Source organism: Callithrix jacchus, chromosome 12 (genome assembly GCF_049354715.1).
Source record: "Callithrix jacchus isolate 240 chromosome 12, calJac240_pri, whole genome shotgun sequence".
NCBI lineage: Eukaryota > Metazoa > Chordata > Mammalia > Primates > Cebidae > Callithrix > Callithrix jacchus.
In genome coordinates, this window is record NC_133513.1 from 98,148,243 (window position 1) to 98,172,453 (window position 24,211).

Consider the following 24,211-nt stretch of genomic DNA (forward strand, 5'->3'; position numbering starts at 1 on the left):
CTGGCTTTAATAGTGAAAACCTGTATGATGTTGGACAAATTAGTTGCTCTCTCGAAGCTTCAGTTTTCTGACCTGTATGAAATATTCTTTGCATGCTAGTTAATTACTCTTGCTTTATTACCTCACCTCTGCTCTTCTAAGAAGATATTGTTTTAAAAATATAGCACCAGCGTAGATGCAGTGGCTCATGCCTGTAATTCTAACACTTTGGGAGACTGAGGCAGGAGGACTGCTTGAACCCAGGAGTTGCTTTGGTCACTTTGAGACCAGCCTGAGCAATAGAGGGATAACCAGTCTCTACAAAAAATAAAAATAAAAAATAAAATTAGCCAGGTATGGTGGTTTGGGCCTGTAGACCCAGCTACCTGGGAGGCTGAGGTGGGAGGATTGCTTGAGCTGGAGAGGTCAAGGCTGCAGTGAACCATGATTGCACCATTGCACTCTAGCCTGGGTGACAGTGAGACTCTGTCTTACAAAATAAAATAAAATTGAAAATTAAAAAATACTGCACCAGTGTCAAACAGATTTCCTGGCAATGCAAAGAAACAAAACCACATACATGCATGCAATTACAGAGATTTTGAAAAGTTTTTCACAGAAGATGTTGGAATCAAGGTAATCTATTGTGTTATTGCAGTGAAAAAGAAAGATGGACAGAGTATTCTTCATAGTTGCAGGAGGAGGAGCAGAGGCTTAGAGCCAAACTTTTTGAGGTTCGAATCTGTCTTATCTTGGATAAGGCACTCAAAACCTCATAGCCTCTGTAGGGTTGTTATGAGGATTAAATTAGATAATTTTCATAAAGGCTACGTGCAGTTCTGGAGAATGGTAGATGCACTCAATTAATGATGGTCTTATTATTTTTATTGTTATGTATCCACTGGTTATCTGCCAGAAGACCAGCTGTCTCAGTCCCTTTCTGCTTATAAACAATGGAAATTTATTTTTCACAGTTCTTTTTTTTTTTTTTTTTGAGATGGAGTCTTTTGCCCAGGCTGGAGTGCAGTGGCACAATCTCGGCTAAGTGCAGCCTCTGCCTCCTGGGTTCAAGCAATTCTCCTGCCTCAACCTCCCAAGTAGCTGGGACTATAGGCATGCACTGCCACACCAGCTAATTTTTGTATTTTCAGTAGAGATGGGCTTTCACCATGTTGGTCAGGATGGTCTTGGTCTCCTGACTTCATGATCCTCCTGCCTCGGCCTGGGATTATAGGCGTAAGCCACCACACCCAGCCAACAACCTTAAATCTTCAGGCTTACAAATAATTTTCTTTCACTCCATGTCCCACCTTCCAGACCCTGGGGTGAGGATTGGGTCTCCAAGGCTCTAAGGTACTCTGCACCCATGGTTTTGGCTAGTTGTAGCACATGTATTAGCTGTCACAGGTTAGAGTCCATGCCTGTGGCTCTCCCAGTCTAGTGTTGCACCTATAGGTCTGGGGTCTGGTGGAGGCTTCCCCTTCACAGCAGCTCCACTAAGCATTGCCCTAGTGGGGACTCTGGGCAGTGGCCCTGTCCTCATGGCTCCACTGGGCATTGCTCTAGCGAAGACTCTGCTACAACCCTACCCTTATGTCTGTTCTTTGCCTGGGCTCCAAGACTCTCTTGGTCATCCTTTGAAATGTAAGTGAAGGTAGTCCTGCTTCCATAGCTGTTGTACTCTGTGTGCCTGAAAGTTACCACTATGTGGATGCTGCCAAAGTTTATTGTGTGTGTCTTCCAGAGCAGCAACTTGAACCAAACTTGGGTTTGCTTGAGCCACAGCTGCTCAAGGAGTGCTGCACCAAAATGTGGCAATCAGAGAGGCTTGAGGTGGTACCGTACAGAGCCCCAACATCCCATGGGAGCCTGGCTTCTCCCTTCAAATTGTTCTGCCCTCAAGGTCCTGGCACTCTGGGCCTGTGATGGGCATGGCAGCCTGTAAAATCTCTGGCATGCCTTCTGGGACATTCTTTCATTTCTTCTGATGAATGGCATCTGGCTGCCTTCTATCTATACTAATCTCCTTATCAAATGGTCCTTTGGCCACACCCTTGGTGTTCTCTCTCAGACTTGCCTTTTTAAACTTTACATGGCCAGGCTGAAAATTTTCCAAATCCGCCATACCATTCTATGTTCTGTTTCCCTTTCAATTGTAAGCTCTGTCTTTAATTCATGTCTCTCTTCTTGTGTTTTACTGTAAATGAAGCCATGCAGCACCCTCCATACTTTGCTCTGATAGTTATTCCAGATATCCTAGTACATTGCTTACAATTTATGCTTTCGACAAAACATTAGACACAGGTACAATTAAGCCAAGTTTTTTTTTTTTTTGCCCCTTTATAGCAAGGATGGACTTTCCTCTAATTTTCAACACCTTACTCCTCATTTCCATCTAAGACCCCTACAGTATTGCCCTTACCATACATATTTCTACAAGTATTCTGTTCATGACCAGGTCAGTAATTTCTAAGAAGACTTAAGTTCTCTCTGCAGCTCCCCTCCCTCTTCTTCTGAAGAAGGGCCCTCACCAGAGTTGCCCTTAATGCTCTGTTTAATCCAATGTAGGGTTTTTTTTTTCTAGTATTCACTTCAGAACTGTTCCTACTTATTCATTACCTGGTTCCAAAACCACTTTTATATCTTTAGGTATTTATTATAGCAATACCAATACCAATTCAGTACCAATTTCTGTCCCAGACCATTTCTGTTACTATAACAAAATGATTTAGACTAGATAGTTTATTTCCCACATCTGTAGAGGCTGGGAAGTCCAAGACCAAGACACCCGCAGGTTTAGTGTCTGGTGAGGGCTTGGTCTTTGTTTCCAAGATGTTGCCTTGAACATTGTGTCCTCACATGGCAGAAGGGATGAAAGGGAAAAAAGAGGGTTAGCTAGTTTTCTCTAATCTCTTCACGATGGCATAGCCCTCATGTTCCAGTTCATGTCCTTAAGGCCCCATCTCTTAATAATGTTGCATTGAGGAATAATTTTCAACATTAATTTTGAGAAGTGACACAAACATTCAAACCATAGAACCAGCATTGCCTAGGAATGAAGTAGGTCACAACCTTGTAATAAGCTATGGAAGAATAATTATAGGAGTGTGTGTTGTATATGAGAGTGAATGTTGAAAGTGCTATAGAAATCAAAAAAACAAAGTTCAGTAATTGAGAGATAGGGGAAATTAGAATGAATTGATAGCATTCAAAAAACCCTTCCCATGAACTCTTAGGATTTATACTGGGGTTTAATGCATCAGTTGGATTTTGACAAGTACAGAGAATGACACAGGACAAAAGAAGATTGGTAGGATCAAGCTTGGTACCTCTGGAAGTTACTGTAGTATCAGAGATACTTGGAGACCACAGGGCTCTGTGGCCTTCTTGTAGCCCCTTCATGTTTTGGACCATTCAACAATGCATTTAAAGTATAATTTCTATCTTCATTATTTACCAAAGCACAAACTTTCCTGGGTTGTGTGTGAGCTTACAAGAGAGTCTATGCTTGTGCAGGGCTATAACAGCCATGAGAGGATGCGTTCTCAAGTCTGTGGGGCTGATCATGCTATCAAAAGGACCACTATTCTCTTTTGGCAATTGGTGATTTGGAAACCCCAGTGCATCCAGCCTTGCCCTGGACTTCTGATAAGAGGATGAGCGGTGCTATCATCTTGTTTCCTGTGGAGGCAGCTGAATCTTCCAAGGAGAAGCTCCTTTTAATTGATGATTTCTGGCCAGCATTCAGGGATGGGACTTGCCTTCTCAGATGCTGGTCTACTTTCTCAAGAACGTGCTTGGTGAGGTTCAGAGATGGTTATTAAGCATATGATAGGTGACCAGAGGATATATTTTGGGGGTGTAAAAGCTTTGTCATCAGATATAGGGACTCCTTTGGCAGTGATGAAAATGGTTTAGAACTAAATAGGGGTCTGGCTGGATCACACACTGTGAATGTACTAAATGACATCAAATTGTACACTTGAAAATCATTAAAAGTATGTGAATTTTACCTCAAATTTAAATAGGAAACTAACATCTTTCTCATCATTATAAACACAGAATTCAGAAACATCTACATCTGAGAGAGAGTTGGTGGTTGTGGGGGTTCCAGGCAGGTGAGGAGCACAGAGGTCTATGCAAATTGTTGTTAAAAGACTCGTTCTGAGGTGTTCAATGTGTGGTTCTTGGACCAGCAGTATTGGCATCGCCTGGAAATTTATTAGAAAAGAAAATTCTTGATCTTCAAGCCAGATCTATTGAATCAGAGACGCTGCAGATGGGCCCCAGTAGTCTGAGTTTTAACAAGCTTTCCAGATGATTCTGATGCATGCTGAAGTTTCAGATCTATTGATCTAGGTTCTGGCTTGGCAGGTATGTTTAGATGTTTTGGTTTTCTAATTAAATGTAAAACCAAATTAAACAGGTAAATACAGTCATGTGAGGACTAATGATGCCTGTATGTTCAGATCCAAGCATGACATTTTATGCACTTGAGACTTATTTGGAAAAGGAAAAACACTTCCTAGCAACCTATTGATCTTAATATAGCAACACCCACCTCTAAACCAACACAGAACAATATAGATTCAGAACAGATGTCATATCAAAATAAAAGAGTTTTAAAGTTCTGAAATACAAGGAAAGAATGATGGTAATTAAAAATGGATGTTTCTCCATGAACATTAGGGAGAAAACCAATTGCTCCTCTTGGTTCACAGCATAAGCCTTTGCACCAAGTTTTTATTCCAGGTTTCTGCCTTCATGCTGACTCAGACATCTGCTCTACCTGGCAGCATGTGGTGCATGCTTTGTGGGCTTCCGATCTGTGCAGAGCAAGGGGTAGCTGTAGGAGATGTTATCTCCCCGGGTGAGGAGAGATGGGTGGCTTCAGTAGAGATGTTACAGCTCTTCTGCTCCCAGCAGGCCCTGTGGTTGGCTGCCAAGTTTGGATCAGACTAGGAGGACTGGCCTGTCTCCAGTTTGTGCTTGGACCTTAGTGAGAATGGAGCATGTGCCTGGAGTAATTGCCTCCTCAGCGCAGCAGCCTGGTTGCTATTGTTGTTCTGCTATTTTCTCTGAACAAGCCATGTTATCTTCTCCTGTGAATATTAATTTCCCCTGAGCTAGAATAATTGAGCTGAGAGCAGCCATCTGCAGAGCTGTGCCATGTTGGCAGGGCTTTTCAGCAGATCCTGGCCAGAGGACCATTTCTTGGAGTGGTTTCCACTTTGCCCCCACTAAGAATCTATCCTTTCACAAGTGAGGTTACAGGGCTTGTACCTCAACCTTTTACCCAAGGATAACAGTTGGGACTCAAACCCAGGATTTCTGATTTTCAAATTTGGAGTTCTTCTTCTAGTTTTTGATGTTTTTAAGTATCTTGTACATGGAAAGAGTCAATAAATATCTGCTCAATGCATGGATTTGTGCTTAGATCAGAGGTGAGATTACATCTCAAGCTAATGAGAGCTTTGAACAATATTAATTATTCAGATCAGGAAAAAGTACATTTGACAATTGTGTTATGGTTGGAATGAATTAATAAACAATTCAAAAAGACAAAATAAATAGATCACGGATATCACCCACATTGATAGCTTCTCTGTTTTTAGTTGAAAATTCTTACTAGGTTTGTATAATGTGCAGACCAAATAGAGTTAGTTCCTGTTCTGAAGAAGAATGTCTGCCAGTGGGAAAGATTGTTGTAATTGCCCGCCTGTGGTCTAAGCACTAGGCAATGGAGCAACTCAGAGTGCCATGGGGTTAGAGACCCAAAGCCAGCAAGGAATATTCTCTAAAAGGTAATTACAAACCCACTGTGGTTGTTGATAGAAGAGCTAATACTTTCCAACTTGTGCATGATCTGTGGCCCCATCTGATCTCTTTGTCTTTCCCCCACAATCTAGGTAACAACTGGTGGAAGAGCCAGCTACTACGTGTCTTATCGAAGAGAGACCTTTGCTCAGATAAAGCTGCCTAAGTACTCATTGCCAAAGGTACTGCACACACCACCAGTGGTCCTGGGTTCCTCCAGGCAAAGGGAGGGTTGGAGAGGCTTCCTTGTTGGGCTACTGGGAGGTTTGATCTGTTTGGAAGACTTGGCATTTAGACTGACTCACCACCTCGTAGTTTGGCCTCCCCTAATGGTGCACAACCTGGATTCTGTATTCCTGTCTCACCTGGGTACTAGCCAAGAGCTTTGATTTCTGTGACTCAAAGGTCTGGTAAAACCTTGGGTCATTTTCCAGGGGCAGTAATGAAAGGAACACTAGCTTTGGAATCTCCTCTGAGGGGCTCTCTCTTTTGAAAAGGGCTTTGTCACCAAATAGAAGGCCAAACTCAGGCAGGTGAACAGATCCTATATGAGTGTCTCTAAAAGTGCACAGATAAGTCTGGTGGTTTTCTTGCTTCTCTCCACATATTAAGGCTAAATAGAAATGTGCTGCCTGTGTTTCTACTTCCCCTCCCACTGTGAGTAATTAAAAAGGAGTAAATTAATAGAATGTTAATATCAAATGTTGGCATTTTAACTCTTCTACTGAAAAATCATAAAACTTACTTTGGGGCCCCCATTCCTTGTGAACATTGGCTTCTGGAGGGAGATGGACCTTAGAATCTCAGTGTGAAAATGTACAGGTTATAAATGCATCATTTAATGAGGCTACAAAGAAGTAAAATCTCAGGATGGACACATATCAAGTATAATGTTGCAAAGACTTGGGACTCTAAGCTAGTGCTAAGAAACATTATGAAAGGCTAAATGATTACAGAGGTAGAGAAATTGTGGCATGAGAAAGTGGATAATTTCCTACCCCAAGTTGTTATTTATTAATTAATTTATGCGTTTATGTATTCATGTATTTATTCAGTCTTTTATGCATCTGTTCAACTATTCTTTCTCCATTATTTTACTCCGTGAACTAACTCTGTAAATAGAGGGTGAATAAGACACAAATTGTCCCTGCCTTCGTGGATCTCATATTCTGGTAAAAAAGACACTAAATAAGCAATGGTAGGTATGAGAGTGTTATAGAAATTCAAAGGCCATCTTGGCATAAAAGGTGGTTTTTGTTGACTATGGGTACTGAGGGCAGTTTCCTAGTAAAAGTGATGTTTAAGCTGATATAAGAAAAATAAAGGAGTTAATTCTGCAAACAAGATGGGGAGAAGCTGATAGAAAACATGTGCATAGCCGGATTTTAAGAGACAGCACAGTTCATTCAACAAATCAAAAAGCCATGTTGAGAGCCTAGATTGCAGAGAGGCTGATAAGGTCAGTAGAAACCATCTTAAGCAGCTTCATGGGCCATGGAAACCAATTTCTCCTTTTCTATACCCTCTCTCTGATTAGCTTTATGGGACCATTGTGTGGTATTGTGTTTTCAGGATGTACCCATCAGATATTCTAAACCCAAACAGGAAAGAGGTATTCCAGCTTGGAGAAGATTTGAAAGGGGAAATTCAGTTACACTCTTTCTAAAGGAGAATAACCCATTGCAGTAACCTGAAAGTCTCCATGTTTCTAAGCCTAGCAAATGAGAAAATCTCCCTGAGGTAGAGTTTATTTTGTCTCTGTGTGTTGCATATTTTATGTATTTTTAACCTTCTAAGGAAAACAAACCATTCACTCCTCTGGACTGTGTGGCTGCAGGTGGGGACAAATGGGGCCCTGAATTGATCGCAGCCACAGAACACTCCATTAATGATTAGCAACCCCGAGGCAATTTTGTGGTAGAGTGCCATCCACTCAGCCCCTTTTATAGAGCCTCATCCAGAGCAGCTTCTCATTAATATGAAGGCTGCTGTGAAAATAGCTGGATGGTTATTGATCTCCTTGATTGGCCAGTGCTGGCCCAGGTTTTCATAGTCAAAGCTGAAGAGGTGGGGACAGAGAGGGTGGAGGAATATTGGTTCTTTTCATTGTTTGAAAATGGAAATGGCTTTTAAGCAAGTTGGTGCTGTTCCATGCAGTATCGTTGATGCTTTTAGGTGACTTGCTTAGAAACAAAGGCATGGAAAAGCTCCCTGTCATCATTGCCCTCGCACCTCTGATCCCAGCTTACATGTTCAGAATATGCCCTCCTGAGGCACTCCATGGCTTTGGAGTGTTTGGCAGAGAATAAAATGAGTGCCATTAATAATGAGCAGGATTGTTGGGAGCCCCAGCCTTGTGCTGAGCCCTCCATTACTCAGTCCCTGGGCATCAGGTTGGTGCTCTCAGTCTAATAGGTGTGAAAAGCACGCAGCAGCGGAGGGCATGGGGCAGGTGACAGGGAGCAGATAACCTAGAGAAAAGACAGGTGAACTTATGAGCAGAAACCCTGAGCTTTTATTCCAGCTCTGCCACTTACTTATCCATGAGCCCAGGTCTCCATATCTGTGAAATGGAGATAATATTATTGGACAGAGTTGAGAGGATTTAATGAATAGCTCATGCTGGTCAAGTGTAAAGTGCTCAACAAATCGAAGGAACAGTTTTGGTCTGGGAGGAAATAATACTGAGGCTCTTAACCTGCCCTGATCAGTGTCCATAATGGGGTCACATCCTAGCCTTTTGTTACAGAGGTTAACATGTGTCACAGTGGTTTGTGGTACATAGTATTTTACTACCCAGGTACTAAGTTCAATCTTCAAGTTATCTTTTCTGCTGTTCTCCCTCCTCTCACCCTCCCTCCTCACCTTGGACTAAATATTGCCTTAAACCCTCACGTTACCACCCTGAGCCTGATATATCCTCTTTTGTCTCAGATTCTGGACTTATTCTTAACTTACTACTCTAATAAATTGTTTCTACAAGAGAAAATATTTTTGTTTCTTTCCGTAAGGGATTCAGGTTGAAAGTGTTCTTTGCCTGAGACCTGTGCTCCTGGAAAACAACCAAGATTAAGAAATTCTCCACCCTTTTGTGTTTGGGAAATGGTTTATTGCACACCCTGTTTCTCAGTATGACTTGATAAGACTCAGATGTCTGCCTTGTTTACCTATAACAAGACCAGATTCCCATTCTTTGTCTCACAAATGATTTGCTAAAATGTTGTCCTACTGGTCAATATGGACAAAATGCCTGATAATTTGACTTGCTCAGACTTAAAACTAGCTTTCTCCTTCCCCAAGCCCCTGAACATTGACCAACTCTTAAGCTTCTGTAAGCAATGGGAGCTGAAGCAAGCATGGCAATGAGAAACAGCCCCCTTCAACAGGCCTTCCGAGAATCACCTGACCCCAAAGAAAATAATTTCCTCTTCAATTGCTCAGTCATGCCACCTGCTCACCCTACTTTTCACACCCGGTTCTTTCTAGTCTTCTTTTACTTTTCCCCATAAAAGTAATTCTTTTGTGCCTTCACTCCAAGGTGCTTGCAGATATTGCAAGTCTTTTCAAATAAAATCTCTTCTTACCTAAGTCTGGGTTCATTTTTTATTTGACAGTAGAATATGGTTAATTCCATTCTGAATAACAGAAGAGAGGAAAGGGAAATATGTCTTAGAAAATTCATTATAATGATAATGACAGTGATATTAACCTTTTGTTTCCTTAGTTTTTACATTTCCCCAAATGCTAATTTATCCTTCACTGCTGTGTCATGGCCACACTTTTTAAGGAGTTAGCTATAATTCTAATCTCTTTTCTCTCTTCCTATTCACTCTTCAACCTTCTGCTATATATTCTCTGCCTTTAGATCCATCTATGTCACTAAAAATCACTAGCCATTGCTACAGTAGCCACCTGCATTTGAAATCCAATAGATGCCTCTATATCTTTATTGCTTTTCACCATTCCGAAACATTTCACACTGACAAAAATAATTCATACTTGATAATCTTCCCTTTGGTAGTATTTTTTAAATGATTTTTTTTCTGGATCCCCTTCTTCTTACTACTCTTTGAAGGTTGGTTTTCCAAGTTCTTCCTGATTCTGCATGGTTCCTGTGTGACTTCATCCCTCACTTTTTTTCAATATTGGTGACTCCTATATCTACAACCCCAGCCCATTTCTCTCCATTGAGCTCTAGACAACATATCTAACTGCCTATTTGATGTGGACCCTCTTAAAGATCCCATTTAACAAGTCTGAAATAAAGCTTCTAGTCTCCATCTTATAGTCCTCATATCCCATCTCTCTCTTATGTTTACTTATGTACTCTATTTATTCCGTAGTCTTGTTGGATGTCTACCATGTGCCAGATACTCTGGTGAATATCAGAGATAAAGTGATACATCACAAGATATGGTTTGTGCTCTTTGGGATCTTATAATCTAATGAAAGAGACAGACATCAAACAAATAATTACATAAGAGACTATTTAATTATACTTGTATTGAGTGCTATAAAGGAAAAGCAGAGTCTTATAAGTCACATATCTGAGGCACTGTGTATTTGTCCTACTCCCTTCTCCCCCTGTAGATTTTAACTCCTTACTATCTCACAAGTCTGTCTCCTAGGGACCTCTTGGAGAACCGGCTTTCTTGGTTCAGGCCCTCATGAGTTATCATCTGGACTGTTGCCATGACCTTTTAAGCCTTTCTCCCTGCCTCTAGCATTGCCCTTCTTAAGTCCCTCTTCACAGTGCTTTCACAATTAATTTGCTCATGCAAGAATCCCTGTCCTCTCTAACCAAATCTCTGTATTGACCAATTCTAATCATGCCTTTCTCTTGCTTAAAATCTTGTGATAGTTTTGTGCTATTCTTTGGGTAAAAGTTAGGTGTGCCATAGTACCCCTTATGATGTAGCCCCTCACTGCCTCACCTCCTTCAGAGAAAAACTGCTCTTAAGCTATACAGATTCCCATACATTTCCTTGACCATGCCATCCTCATTGTCACCTGTAAGCATCTGTACGCCAGTCACCAGTTTTAGCACCTCTATCATGGCACATAGTCACTTTAGTCAAATTTGATAAAGGCCACTAGAGTATGTGATGTCTCCACCATCAGAAGCTATCTTCTTTACCAGAGGTTTTGCTTTTTCTTTCTCTCTGTATTTCCGTTATCTGACACATGGCAGATGCTTAACAACATGGGTATTTATTACAATGAATAAAATTACATTAGACCCAGATTATAAAATGCTTCAATAACAGTGAAGCGTTCTCACCATTGTTCACCTAGGAAGTCACAGGTTTTCGTTTTCAAAAGCAACCATAACTCTCCCAAATTATTGTCTTGGCAGGGCAGACAAGGAATGCTATTTATAATTGCTTTCCAAATATAAATGTGTATGTGATTATGTCTGATGCTTTTCCAATTCCAAGTTTAGTAAAGTCCCAGCCTAAATTTACTCTTATCGCATTTTCCTTCCTTGGATTTCTCTATTTATCACCAAATTTTTTCCTGCATATTCTCAGGATCAACAAGGCAATGACACATGTTTTGGAGCTAGATTGAGGTAACTCACTTCAAGAAATAAGCTTAATTATTGTTCAGGTCTCTATTGGACCAATTTTAACTATGCTTTTCTTTGTTCTTGAAGACTGAATGTTCTAGTTACTATTGATTGACCCCATTCAACCATAAAGACCTATTTAGACAGAGGTTATATATTTCTGAGTATTTCAGAGTGAGTGATTACCTGGATTTACATGCACCAGAATCATCTGGAGGGCTTGTTCAGATGGTAGAATCTAAGGGTCTACTCCAGATATACTGAATTACAATCTCAGGCAGTGATCAGGATTAGAGGCAGCCGGGTTTGCTGTATATGCATTTTAGGTTAATGTTCTCGGCACAAGTCTGCATGCTATGAAGATTGCTAGGTCATTTTGATGCACACCAAATTATATTCCCACTGATACAGTGTTTAAAAGTTAGCTTCTTGATTAAGATTAGGTTTAAATTAAGTTGTAGGTTTATATCTTAGTAATGTCACTTGTTAGCTCTCAGAATTCTGGATACAGAAAGCAGTCTTACTCTAGTGACATAGCCTCAGGACAGCATTAACCTAATAATGCACTCACAGTGAACCTGGCTGCCTCTAATTCTGACCATACCCTGGTGTTTTAAGTTGTTCTTTCCCCATTTCTTTTACATTAGTTTAGTCTAAAATAACTTAGCTCATTCATTTTTATGACCAAAACATCTGGGAAAAACCAGGCATTTCTATTGCATTTTTAACAGGGTAAGTGAATTTAATTCGTATTTCCTGCAGCTGCGATTTCCCCTCCAACTGAGTTCTTGGGCATTCATTCCACACCAACACAACACGATTTCATCACATGGTTTTTAAGAGTAAGCTTCCTTTCCATTTTCAAGCAGCTCAGCAGGAACCTGTAATTCTACAAGGTGTGTAAGCACAAATGAGCAAGTGAGGTCTTAGTCAAGGTGACCTAGAGACTTCAAGGCCAGAGGCTGAGATTTGATAAAGAATCTTCAATAAAAAGATCCAGAACTTGCTTTTCTACTTCTCTCACCTCCAGGTTGTCCAAATCAAATGGGTTTACTCCTTTATAAATCATCTTGGAGGAGCTCTCTGTGGTGCTGACATTACAGACATTGCTGTTTCTTTTTACTTGAAATGGTTCCTGGGAAAGGTTGGTCAAACACAGTAAAGGCTAGACCCTGCCTGATTATTAAGTTACTGTCAGCTCCAATCACCCATCAGCCTTTTACCAGTGCTTTCTATCCTAGCAACAAGGTTGCCTTTCTTTCTGCTATCTATTACTCTTTGGAGTATATATCGTATGTTTATGCATTTTTTAACTACTTCCATTTTTGGCAAATGATTATCCAAGTCAACATGTCCTCCTGACTTTGTGCGTTCTCTAGGTAAGGGCTGAAGTTTACAATAATCTTTGTACAGTGCCTACCTAGATAGGCAAACTGGCTTTTATAAATTATTTCGAATTGTAAACTACTAGATTTGATTTTAGAAATGATCCACACAGAGCAAAACCCTGTCTCTAAGATGTTTTTGATTAAAAAATGATGATCCAGTCCAGGATTAAAACTAAAGTGATGTCAGGAACCAGGAGGTTAACATCAGTGTGTAAGTGGCCGACCATAAGAACATATGGATATAGAGGGCTGAGATCCTAACTCAGGGTCCTGACTCCACCTGAAAGACCAGAGACTCTGGTTTTCAGTATAGAATATGGCCAACTAAACATTTGTGATCCATATTTACTTCATGAGTCATCAGTTTGAAATCTCTAATCTAGAGGTTGTATATCCAAATGACTGGAAACTATTCATTAGGTTGGAGTCAGACCACAGAGGTTCAAAAACTGGTTCTGCCATGAACAGATTGGTAAACTTCTGGGCACCTTAGTTTGCTCTTCAGTAAAATGGAAATAATCATACCAACCCCCTCACAAAATTATTTTCAGTTTGAATTGAAAAAAAAAAACATTTAGATGATTTAGAATAGTACCCAAATAGATTTATTTCTTGGTAGCTGAACCTCTTCACTAGGCGAGAAAACTAAAGTTCAGAGAGACTGACACATTCAGCATCATGCAGCTTACTTTTGACTCAGAACATTAAATTCCAGGTCGAGTATCCTTTTCTCTGTATAGTAATCTTCAATATAATTTTATTGGCAGCAGAACCTCCCTTACCTTTTACTTCTAAAATATTGCACAGAACTCCGGTGTTTACAGCAGATGCAGTTGGTTCTGCTCTGATTGAAACAGGATTGCAGGTCTAGAGCCCCACTCATTGGTTATACCTTCATGCCACAATTCTTACAACCCTCATGACTCCGAAGATTCTAAAGTAAAGTGTGTAAACCACCATACTACGGAATCTAAAAACATAAATGAATATCTGGTGACAAGATGGGCTCTGTCTTCATTGCATGCGTGAGCTTCCTTTGGCAAGGCTGACTGTCTCCGTTGGCACTCTTAGATTTTAGGTATACAAATAAAAAGTGAAAGTAGATGAATCCTTGGAAGCCATGGGAAATGATATCAACCAAAGCCCCTTACACCCTTTTGCTGTCACTTAGCAAGGAACAAAAATCATGAAGCTCATAATTTATAGCCTTGGTTCAGCATGGCATTGTTTAACATTGCCTATAACTCAAACTTTTTCTCAGCAATTTCATAAGTCATAGTAATTACTTGGCATTCCAATGGGCAGAGAGATATGGCGATCTGCTGCCTTATAAGCCTTCTATCTTCTTTCAGGACATGCACATCATCAGTACAGATGAGAACCAAGTATTTGCAGCAGTCCAAGAATGGAACCAGAATGACACGTACAACCTCTACATCTCAGACACGCGTGGGATTTACTTCACTCTGGCCATGGAGAACATCAAAAGCAGCAGAGGTCTAATGGGAAACATCATCATAGAATTGTATGAGGTATGTAGCCAACATTGCCCTTCCCTCGGATCTACCTCTCTTTTTCATGAGTTTTAATGGTATAAACACAAGCACTGGAGTTCTGGGTTCAGATTCCAGCTCTACCACTTAGCAACTGTGTGACTTTGGGCAAGGGACTTAACTTCTATATGTCTCAATTCCAGTAAAATAGAGGTAAAATATTTGCCTAAGGAGATTGTTGTGGGATAAGAGATGATGGATGTGATGTGTCTAGTGTGGTGGCCAAGTCAATAAAGTTAGTATTCTTGTATGTATAAACAATGGATTACCCGACAGAAATTAAGGCACATGATTTTTTAAATCGCTTTGTAAATGCTATATTGCTTGTGTCGACCCTGAATGGAGGGAATAATGCTATTTATGTGCCTCAAATTATTTGGAAGGTTCTGTTTTATGATCAAATTTTATAGGAAAATAAAAGTGAATATCAATAGTGGAAATGAAAGTTTTTCTAAGATGCCACCAGATGCCAACATCTGTGCAGGATAAAAAATTGGCCTTGACATGAGTGTGTCATGTATATTGAGCTTGTTAAAAAATATGATCACTAAAGAATAATTTACTTAGGAAACCAAGTGACTCCATGTAGTAATTGAAGAGAGAGAGAGAGAGAGAAAGAGAGAGAGAGAGAGAGACAGAACTACTTTCAGTGACCTAAAAGATATGGTGCCTTTTATAGTGACAGTATGTGACCTTTGACAGCCCTGGTCCCAGTAAAGGAACTTGACTGACCACCCATATATGAAGGATTGAGTTGAGCAGTGAAGGTGTATCTCATTATTCAATATTCGCTGGTAACCATTGGCCACACCCATAAAGACTGTGATGGTTGAGATCATTCATAGAAAGAGATACGTGTCTATTCTGGGTGGTGGCCTCAGAGCTGGGTGAGCTGTTCCCTTGTGGGTTTTCCTATTGAAGAGTAGGAGTGGCTTTCAGAACACAAGGCTAAGTGCATGAGCTTCTGCTTTACAATGGTGGTCTCTGAGCAGTGCCTGTCCAAGTTCCAGCAGCAGCCCTAAATTGGTATCTAAGTTGGCTACTCAGTTATTGAGTGATATGGTTTGGTTCTGTGTCCCTACCCCACATCTCTAATTGTGGTCCCCATGAGTTGAGGGAGGGACCTGGTGGGAGGTGATTTGATCATAGGGGTGGTTTTCACACACTGTTCTTATGATAGTGAGTGAGTTCTCACAAGAGCCAATGGTTTTAAAGTGTGGAACTTCCTTGCTCCCTCTCTCTCTCCTGCCACTATATAAGACATATGAGACATACCTTGCTCCCCCTTTGCCTTCCACCATGATTGTAAGTTTTCTGAGGCTTTCTCAGCCATGTGGAACTGTGAGTCAATTAAACCTCTTTTCTTCAGGTGGTATCTTTATAGCAGTGTGGGAATGGACTAATACACTGAGAGTGGTGGAAATATTTAAGATTGTACCTGTTCTGTTAGATAGAGAGATGATAACATAAAGGCATTGGGCAAATCAAAGTACATTTTAAAACAAGGAGTGAATGTCATTGGGTAGAAAACAAAATCAATAGAAATACCCTGATTTCTTAGAGAGTAACTGATAAGTGCTGAAATAATTCCCTTAAACAACAAGGTCCCAGTTTGGGAAACGTTCCAGATTTTTTCATAAAGATATAGAGACTAGTAGAGATGACTAGGAGGAGTAAATACCTTTGGGAAGCCTACATTTCTATGCCTCTAATCATACCAGGAGGCAGAAATACACCTTTGTTATTGGATAATAAGTCACATCTTGTGGGAGGGTTTGGATTAATGTTCCCAGGACGGAGGCCATTCCAAGTTTCTGTTTGTACAAGTAAAGCCATAGAGATAAGACTGTTATTCATGTCCCTGTGATCAGACCCAAATAGGGAGGTGTATTGCTGCAGATAACCTTGCAGTCAAGAAATTCTGGTGTCACTGATCTTCTTTGTACAGTGGGTGAGTTTGCCACTATGCTGCTCTTTTTCTAGGAAGGGGTGCCTGAAACTCCTTGTTCATTTACAACAGTGAGACACCATGATATGAAATGAAGCATGAATCAAAATGAAGAATGTGCCCAGATACCTATAATTTTTTTTCTTTCCACTGAAGTTGGTCTTGTGTTTTCAGCCTTACTGAAGAAAAAAAAATGGTGTCATTGCATCTACAGAGAAGACATAACAGACAGGGCAACTTTACGAAAAATAAAAACAGCTTTCTTGATCTTGTTTTCTATTCAATTTTCGGATTGATCACACCCGTACTTTGAGTTCAAGCCCATGAGGAAGGCGGGAGAGTTATGACATAGTTTTTACCTTCAGAGAGTTTGCAGTCTAGTTTATTGGGTTTTGAGGGGGTCAGTAAACAAAGTTCCTTATTTGCCTGGCCAATGCTTGAACCAATTAGGACAGCAACAAAGGGTGAGACAAATGGGTAGCAAGCACAGCTTTATTGCTTTTAGAAATTATGCACAAGGAAGTGGGACTGATAATACCGTACCCCAGAATTGAATTCATCCATTCAGTCCCTGGCAGAAATGATAAATCAAAGATTGTCCTATAGAAGCCTGTTCCTATGACACCACAGCATTGATGTACAAAGGATGTGACCTTTGCCAGCAGATCCTAAAAGAGGGGCAGGGGTGTGGGGATGAGCTGTACACGCCCAGTTCTTTTTCTCAGCATTACCACTCTGATTATCATTTTCTTTTGGGGAGGAAATAATGAAGAAGTAGGAGGCTTCTTCACTATTTGTGTGTAGAAGTAGGAATGGAATGAGCCAAGGACTGAATGGATGGTGCAGATTTGTGAGAAAGTAAGCTAGCCAGGCTAACTGTGTGGAATAGAAGCTCGTCAGGGACAAGAATGAGGGCGGGATAAGTTGCTGAATTTCAGATTCTAGAAAACATGTAATACCAAGTGAATAAATCACAACCTGACATTATCTAGACCATGACCATATTGAAGATTTTTAGAGGGCAATGCTGTTTTGCACCTGGAGATACATTCTGTGGTTTGGAGATAAAGCTCAATTTAATTGGTCTCTAGGGGTCATTAGAATTTAACCTTCTTTACTGGAAATTCTCACAGAAACTGTGATTATGTACCATATGGCCAGTTAGCAAAGAGACTACAACTTTTCTGGACTCAAAATGCCCTTGAGTAATGCAGATGAGAGAGTAAGTTTTCACATTCAATTCAGCTAAATTAATACACTTTTGTGAAGTGTATTTTGTTTGATGATATTAGGACTGGTGCATGAGATTCATAATTACTGGAGAGATATAAGTGACTCAATTAGGGTAATTATCGCAGTCTAACTTGTATTAGAGGTATGATTCTACCAGGTTTTGGAGTCACAACAGGTTAATTCTAATTTGAGGAATTTGGGGAGACTTATAGATGAGTTTAGCTTAATTACAGACAAATTGTTGGAAATAAAAGAAGCAGAGTTGGATGAGTAGACATCCTATTTTATGAAATCTTGAGTGGCCTTGTGGAGCAGTGGGGATGAAGATTGTAACTATACAGGGAAAAAGCTTGACTGAAAAGTCAGACATTTATGCTATGGGCTAGTATTTCTCTCTCTCTCTCTCTCTCTCTCTCTCTCTCTCTCTCTCTCTCTCTCCCTCCCCCTCTCTCTCTCTTTTTAATTTTAATTTTATTATTATTTTTTTGAGACAGTCTTGCTCTGTCACCAGGCTGGAGTGCAGTAGTGCAATCTCAGCTAACTGCAACCTCCGCCTCGTGGGCTTAAGTGATACCCCTGCCTCAGCCTCCCAAGTAGCTGGGACTACAGGCTCACACCACCACACCTGGCTAATTTTTGTATTTTTAGTAGAGACAGGGTTTCACCATATTGGGCAGGATGGTCTTGATCGTCTGACCTCGTGATTGGCCTGCCTTGGCTGCCCAAAGTCCTGGGATTACAGGTGTGAGCCAGTGCAACTGGCCTGGGCTAGTATTTCTCTTTTTTCACCTCATATTTACATATTCAGAAAATATTTGCATGTATGATATAGTTCCCTGTGCCAGGTTATCTATAACTTTATATTGACTCAGAAGTCTGGAGATGCCATTAGGAAATTTTCAGATATCAGGTGGCTTGGGCTGACCTTGACCACTTAAGCCACAGGTGTACCACTCCATCTTCTGCATGGACTTCTGAAGCCTCTTCTAGATAACGGAGAGGAGACAAAGGAAACAAGAACTTATTTAAGAATTTGCCTTGCAAGCCTTGGCACTGAAAAATCCTTGGACCAATGGAGATCAACCCCACTGAACTCCCCAAAATCTAACAAGGCTGAGATAATTTCCATTTCAAATCTGTTGGAGTTGTCTCCTGCTGTAGAGAGATTCTCTTGCTTTTTCTTTCTTCAATTCCTGCCTCAAAGTATAATATTGTCATGACTATAATTATATAATTGGGGAGAAAATAACACTTGAAGGCCAAATAATAATTGATCTCTTCCTTGAGGTGTCAGAAATTGACTCCTTCAAAACAAGGTTGGTATTGACAGTGAATGGAGTCCATCGTGTGTGCTTACCATTATTCTCATAACACTCTTTTCACATACAGCTCTATTGTGGTGTCTTCACATCCCCAGTTGTAAACTACATTTCTTTTTAATTACTCTCCCTAATAAATCAAGAAACAAATATTATTTCCAACACCCACAGTTATACTATGGCCACATTCTCTGAGCTGCCGGTGTGATACATTTTCTTCAATGCTCTCCTGGATATTTTGCATCCAACTTATAACTCCTTGCAATAATAACCACAGTGTACCTGGCAATGCCTTAGACCAGCACTGTCAAATAAATATATATAAGGTGAGCTACATACACTTTCACATTTCTGCTTCCCACATTTTGAAAAGCAAAAAAAAGGCCAGACGCAATGACTCACGTCTGTAATCCCAGCACTTTGGGAGGCAGAGGCAGGTGGATCACGAGGTTAAGAGATCGAAACCATCCTGGCCAACATGGCGAAACCCCATCTGTATTAAAAATACAAAAATTAGCTGGGGTGGTGGCATGCACCTGTGGTCCCAGCTACTCAGGAGGCTGAGGCAGGAGAATTGCTTGAACCAGGGAGACGGAGGTTGCTGTGAGCTGAGATTGTGCCACTGCACTCCAGCCTGGTGACAGAGCAAGACTTTGTCTCAAAAATAAAAAAAAAAAAAAGTAAAAAAACAAATGGACAAAATTAATGGTAATAATATTTTTATTTAAACAAAGTATCTAAAATGTCATTTTAGTATACACTCAATGTAAACAATTATGTAGTTATTTTATATTTTTTCATACTAAGTCTATAAAATCCTGGATGTATTTTACATGTCCCATGAATCTCAATTTATATGCTAAATTTTTACCAGAAATACTTGATCATTATTTAACATTTCCTAAAATGTATGGTAAAAAAGGAAGATCCATATACCCATGTTATTCTTAACATACTTAAATGTTTGCCAGTAACTGAATTGGGTATCAGTTCTTAAATTCAAATTTCTATTGGTTAAAATGAAATGAAATTAAAAATTAGTTTCTTAGTCCCCCTAGCCACATTTCAAGTAGTCATTTGTAGTCAGTGGTCACTGTATTGGATTGCACAGTCATAAACAACTTATGTATTTTTTTCTTACTTATCTCTCACAATATCACATTCTTCATTGTGCCTGTGAGATGACAGAGATACAGAGAATTTAGTGGCTTGGCTCTGACCACACAGCTAGTGGCCCTGCATATGAAGAAATCTACATCTGCTTGACAAAACACAGGCTTTTCTCACAATACATTTTTTTTGCATTTTTTATGAAGATATAATTTGTGTACAGTAAAATTCACCCTTTTAGAGTACAGTTCTGTGAGTTTTGATTTGTGTATTTGGTTGTCTGTGTGTACAAATCACAATCAAGACATAGGCAGTTCCATTACCCAAAATATTCCCTTATTGCCCTTTTGTAGTCCACCCTCCTCTACCCAAAAGTCACTGACAAACCCCAACCTGACCTCTCTTTGTCTTCAGTTTTGTCTTTCTAGAGAGCGAGTAAATGGAATTATACAGTAGGTAACCTTTTCGGTCTGGCTTTTTTTCACTTAGAATAATGCATTTGAGATTCACCCACGTTGTGGAGTACATAGGTTCCTTCTGTTTCTGAGCAGCATTCTGTTGTGTGGATGTGACAGAGGTGGTTTTTCAATCACTAGCTGAAGACCATTTAGGTTAGTTTTTTTTTTTTTGGTTTTGTGTGATTATGAATAAAATTTCTATAAACATTCTCATGACCCTAATTTTTTATTTCTCGTGGGTAAATACTTAGGAGTAGGATTGCTGAGTTGGATGTAAGTATATGTTTACAAGAAGCCACCAAATTGTTCCAAAAGTGGCTGTGTGATTTTGCATTTCCACCAGCGAGGTATGAGAGTAGCAGTTGCTTCACATCTTCACCAATACTTGTTTGGTTTGAGAGAGAGACAGACAGACAGATAGAGAAGCTGTTCTGCTGGGGATTTTGTGGTAACTCATCATGGTGTGATTTGCTTTCCTTCAGTGACTAAATAACTGGACCTAGTATACCTGGATGGAAAAAATGAAAATTCCCGAGCCAGCTTCAGCATTCTGGTCTCTCTGCCCATCTTACTGAAGTTTTATTGCTTTTCCTCTCCCTAGAGCCGGTTATCTTTCCTCTGCTTTATCATGACCTTCAGTGACCCTTATTGGGCCAGAAGGACAGCTGCTTAGAGCCTCCACAGGGACTTTTTCCCTGAACCGACCTTTCTCAGCCCGTAACTACAGATGGGACTCTAGGGACAGCCCAAGGCAGATCATGGTAATTGCTTTTCTCAGCAGAGCCCTGGCTTCTTTGTCCTGAGGTCCCTGGGAGGTGACCGACAGATGACGATGCCACCTGGACTCAGCATTCCGCCAAGGGGCCTGCTGTCAGTTTCCCTCTGCACTGAAATTGATTCCCAGAGGGAAAGTGGGCCACACAGGCTTGACACCTTATATCGCCCTCTTCTGTGGGCACCGTCACAAACTGGTACCCTTCTCCTTGGACCGCTGAGATCGTTAGCAACAGCCAAACATCTGATTTCAAACAACAGTGGGAGGAAGCATGTTTAAAGTTAATTCAGTGCTGTGTACCTCCTTAGATGAGGACTAGTAAAAATGTATCTCATTCTCCAATTCCTTTACATTGCATTTAGTGAGGGTAAATACTCTTTCATAATACTTTTGTCTCAGAAATATATGTGTACATACATGTGTACACAGACATCCATATATGAGTATGAGTCTACTAGGTTGCAACATAAATATATTTCTTATCTGGATTTCAGTCAAAAAGTGTGAAAGCTGTTGGCTTAGGACACACAAAAGCCAAGTACCCTCCAAACTTGCAGTCCATTTATACAAGACACGAAGCCAAAAAGCAGTTCAGTATAATGTCAAGGCTTTGAACTATCCAAACACAAGTGGGAAATGTTCTGGTTCTTTCAGAAAAGAAGGAGATTGCTGTGGCATTTTGTACAACTGCAGGAGAAACACCTTTAGAGCACAGGCAGGTTCCCTGGGAGTCTCTCCTTTCTACATCTTTTCAGTCCCTATTCTCCTGGTTTTCTTCTTAGAATATGTGAGACACACAGAAAATGCCCATTCAAGTTGTGGAGTGCTCAGTGGGAAAACATGGTAATGGTAATGATTGTTTAATTTGCTAAACCTGCTCACCCAGAAGAGCAAAAGAGGTTGCTGAGTGGCTGGAATTCTTGGTGTGATGCACTGAGCTGGGGGTATCACAAGGGGCCACAGCAGCCCCCCAGGAACAACTGAACCAGGGCCAAGGTGTCTGAGTCAGATCCAAATATTTTCATCCAAAAAGTAGATAGCAAGACCCTGGGTATGTGTGGGAGAGAGCAACTGATTCAGGGGACTGAATTCTCTGGAATCATTAGCTGGTGGTCTAGCAGAAAGGGCATCAGCTCTGTGGCTAAACAGAATATTGTAAGGCCTCTATCAGGTAGAAGGTTCTAAAGAAACCCAGATTCCATTCTTTGTGAGAAATGATTAGTAATCAGGTTAAGAGATGTACCTTTGCGGTTGGTTTTAAACACTGAGGTGATCTGGGGGACTCATATTCCCTAGATGAGCATTTGAGATGCTGTCCTTCCTGGAATGGCCCTGACCTTAAGACTTAGGTCAGGGTGGGGGTCTCTAGGGAGGGCATGGCTCAGACATCATGCCCCTTCTCTACCTTGGTTTCTCTGCCTGCCTACCCTCTGTTCCAGGTAGGAGTCTAATCAATTCCATTGTTGGCCTTTTGTCAAATTCCCCTGTTGGTGTCCTTCCAGATAATTCTATTTTCCTCCTGACATTCTCTGTCCATTTTTGTTTTGTTTGTTTATTTTTATTTGGGCTGGCATTCTCTTTCAAGGTCAATTAGGTTACTTAAAAAAAAAGAAAAGACTTTTTATTTCCTCAATTAAATTATGTCATTAGAAAAAAAAATTAAAAGCTCACTTCTGTGAAACTCTTACCCTTTCCTCCCACTGGCATTCTCTGCAAGGTGCAGTAAACCTCAGTTAACCATGATACTCAAAGAATGGGCCATAAATACAATTAAAACTTAAGATATCTGAGTGTCACCCACAAAACCTGCCATTGAACTTATTGTTTATATATATTTAAAGTAATTGAATTGCCTTTTGCAACATGCTATTTGCCTTTGAAACATGGAAAAAAGTTAAGGGAATCTTTCTTTGATGCAGGAAGTTGTCATTCTAAATATCTGCTTTCCTTGCCCAGCATGTTATAAGGAATAAAAGTTTGAGTAGAATTTGTACTTACCCTGGAACCCTTCTGGGTGATAAATCTCCTTTAATCCTCTAGCTGCTTATTTTGTGGTGATGCTCTTTTCCCATCAAAATATCAAAGGCGTGCAAATCTCAAAACATGGGAACTCTGGTGAGTGCTTTGCACAGTCTCATGGATCCTTTGCCAGCCAACTGGGAAGAAGAAGAGCTTATTCCCTCATTTTTAAAGCAACCATTGGCTGAGTCCCAGAGATGATATGGGAGTTATGCAAAGTCACACAGTGAGCTAGTGGCATGGAAAGAGATATATGCCAGGTCTCAAAGCTGGATCATCTGCCCCAGGATATCTTTCTTGCTACTTACTAATCACAATGCCTCAACTTCCACTGTCATGGAATACCCATCTACAGGCCTCCTCTGAGCAGAAACACATGTTTGCTGGAAGCGGGGTAACTTCTTCAGTTCTCGTCAGCCACTCTCACCTCAGAGGGAATGTTAATAGTAAGATAAGGTCCTGTGGAGCAAAGTACAGAGACAAGCAAGATGGGAAAAAGCAGATGGGTAAGCTTGGAAAGGGACATTTCAGGGGTGGCATAAGGTTCAGAGATGGACTTCTTAAACATTTTTCAGAGACCACATGGCTTAGAACGTTTCCTATCACATTCCTCCTCTTCTTGCTTGAAACCCCAAAATGCCATGGGAAATTCGGGGACTTTTCCAAGACCTCAGGCATGTTAGCCCAACATGGTTCTCCATCTCTCACCTTTTTTCCTAGGTAGCAGGTATCAAAGGGATATTTCTGGCAAACAAGAAGGTGGATGACCGGGTGAAGACATACATCACTTACAACAAAGGCAGGGATTGGCGCCTGCTGCAAGCTCCAGATGTGGACCTGAGAGGAGGCCCAGTGCACTGCCTGCTGGTCAGTCACTCAGCCTCATGGGAAGTTCACAGGGCAGGCTAGCCACGTGGGGAAGTTGTGTCAAAGGCTTTCTTTCATCAAAGGGTCTTAAGAACTCAGGTGGTACTGAGCAGTAATTTTCTAAAACTTCCAAGGCATTGGTCTGTGGACTCAGACTGCAGACCAATTGGGTGGAA

At 40.7% G+C, this 24,211-nt stretch overlaps 1 protein-coding gene across 1 annotated transcript in view; it reads left to right on the forward strand.

Moving 5' to 3' along the window:
- SORCS3 (sortilin related VPS10 domain containing receptor 3) overlaps window positions 1–24,211 on the forward strand; it is a 609,733-nt gene that overhangs the window by 478,453 nt on the left and 107,069 nt on the right. The window contains exons 8-10 of the mRNA XM_002756582.7: window positions 5,889–5,978; window positions 14,106–14,285; window positions 23,889–24,035. Coding sequence (XP_002756628.3) covers window positions 5,889–5,978; window positions 14,106–14,285; window positions 23,889–24,035 — 417 coding nt within the window. The remainder of the gene's footprint in view (window positions 1–5,888; window positions 5,979–14,105; window positions 14,286–23,888; window positions 24,036–24,211) is intronic.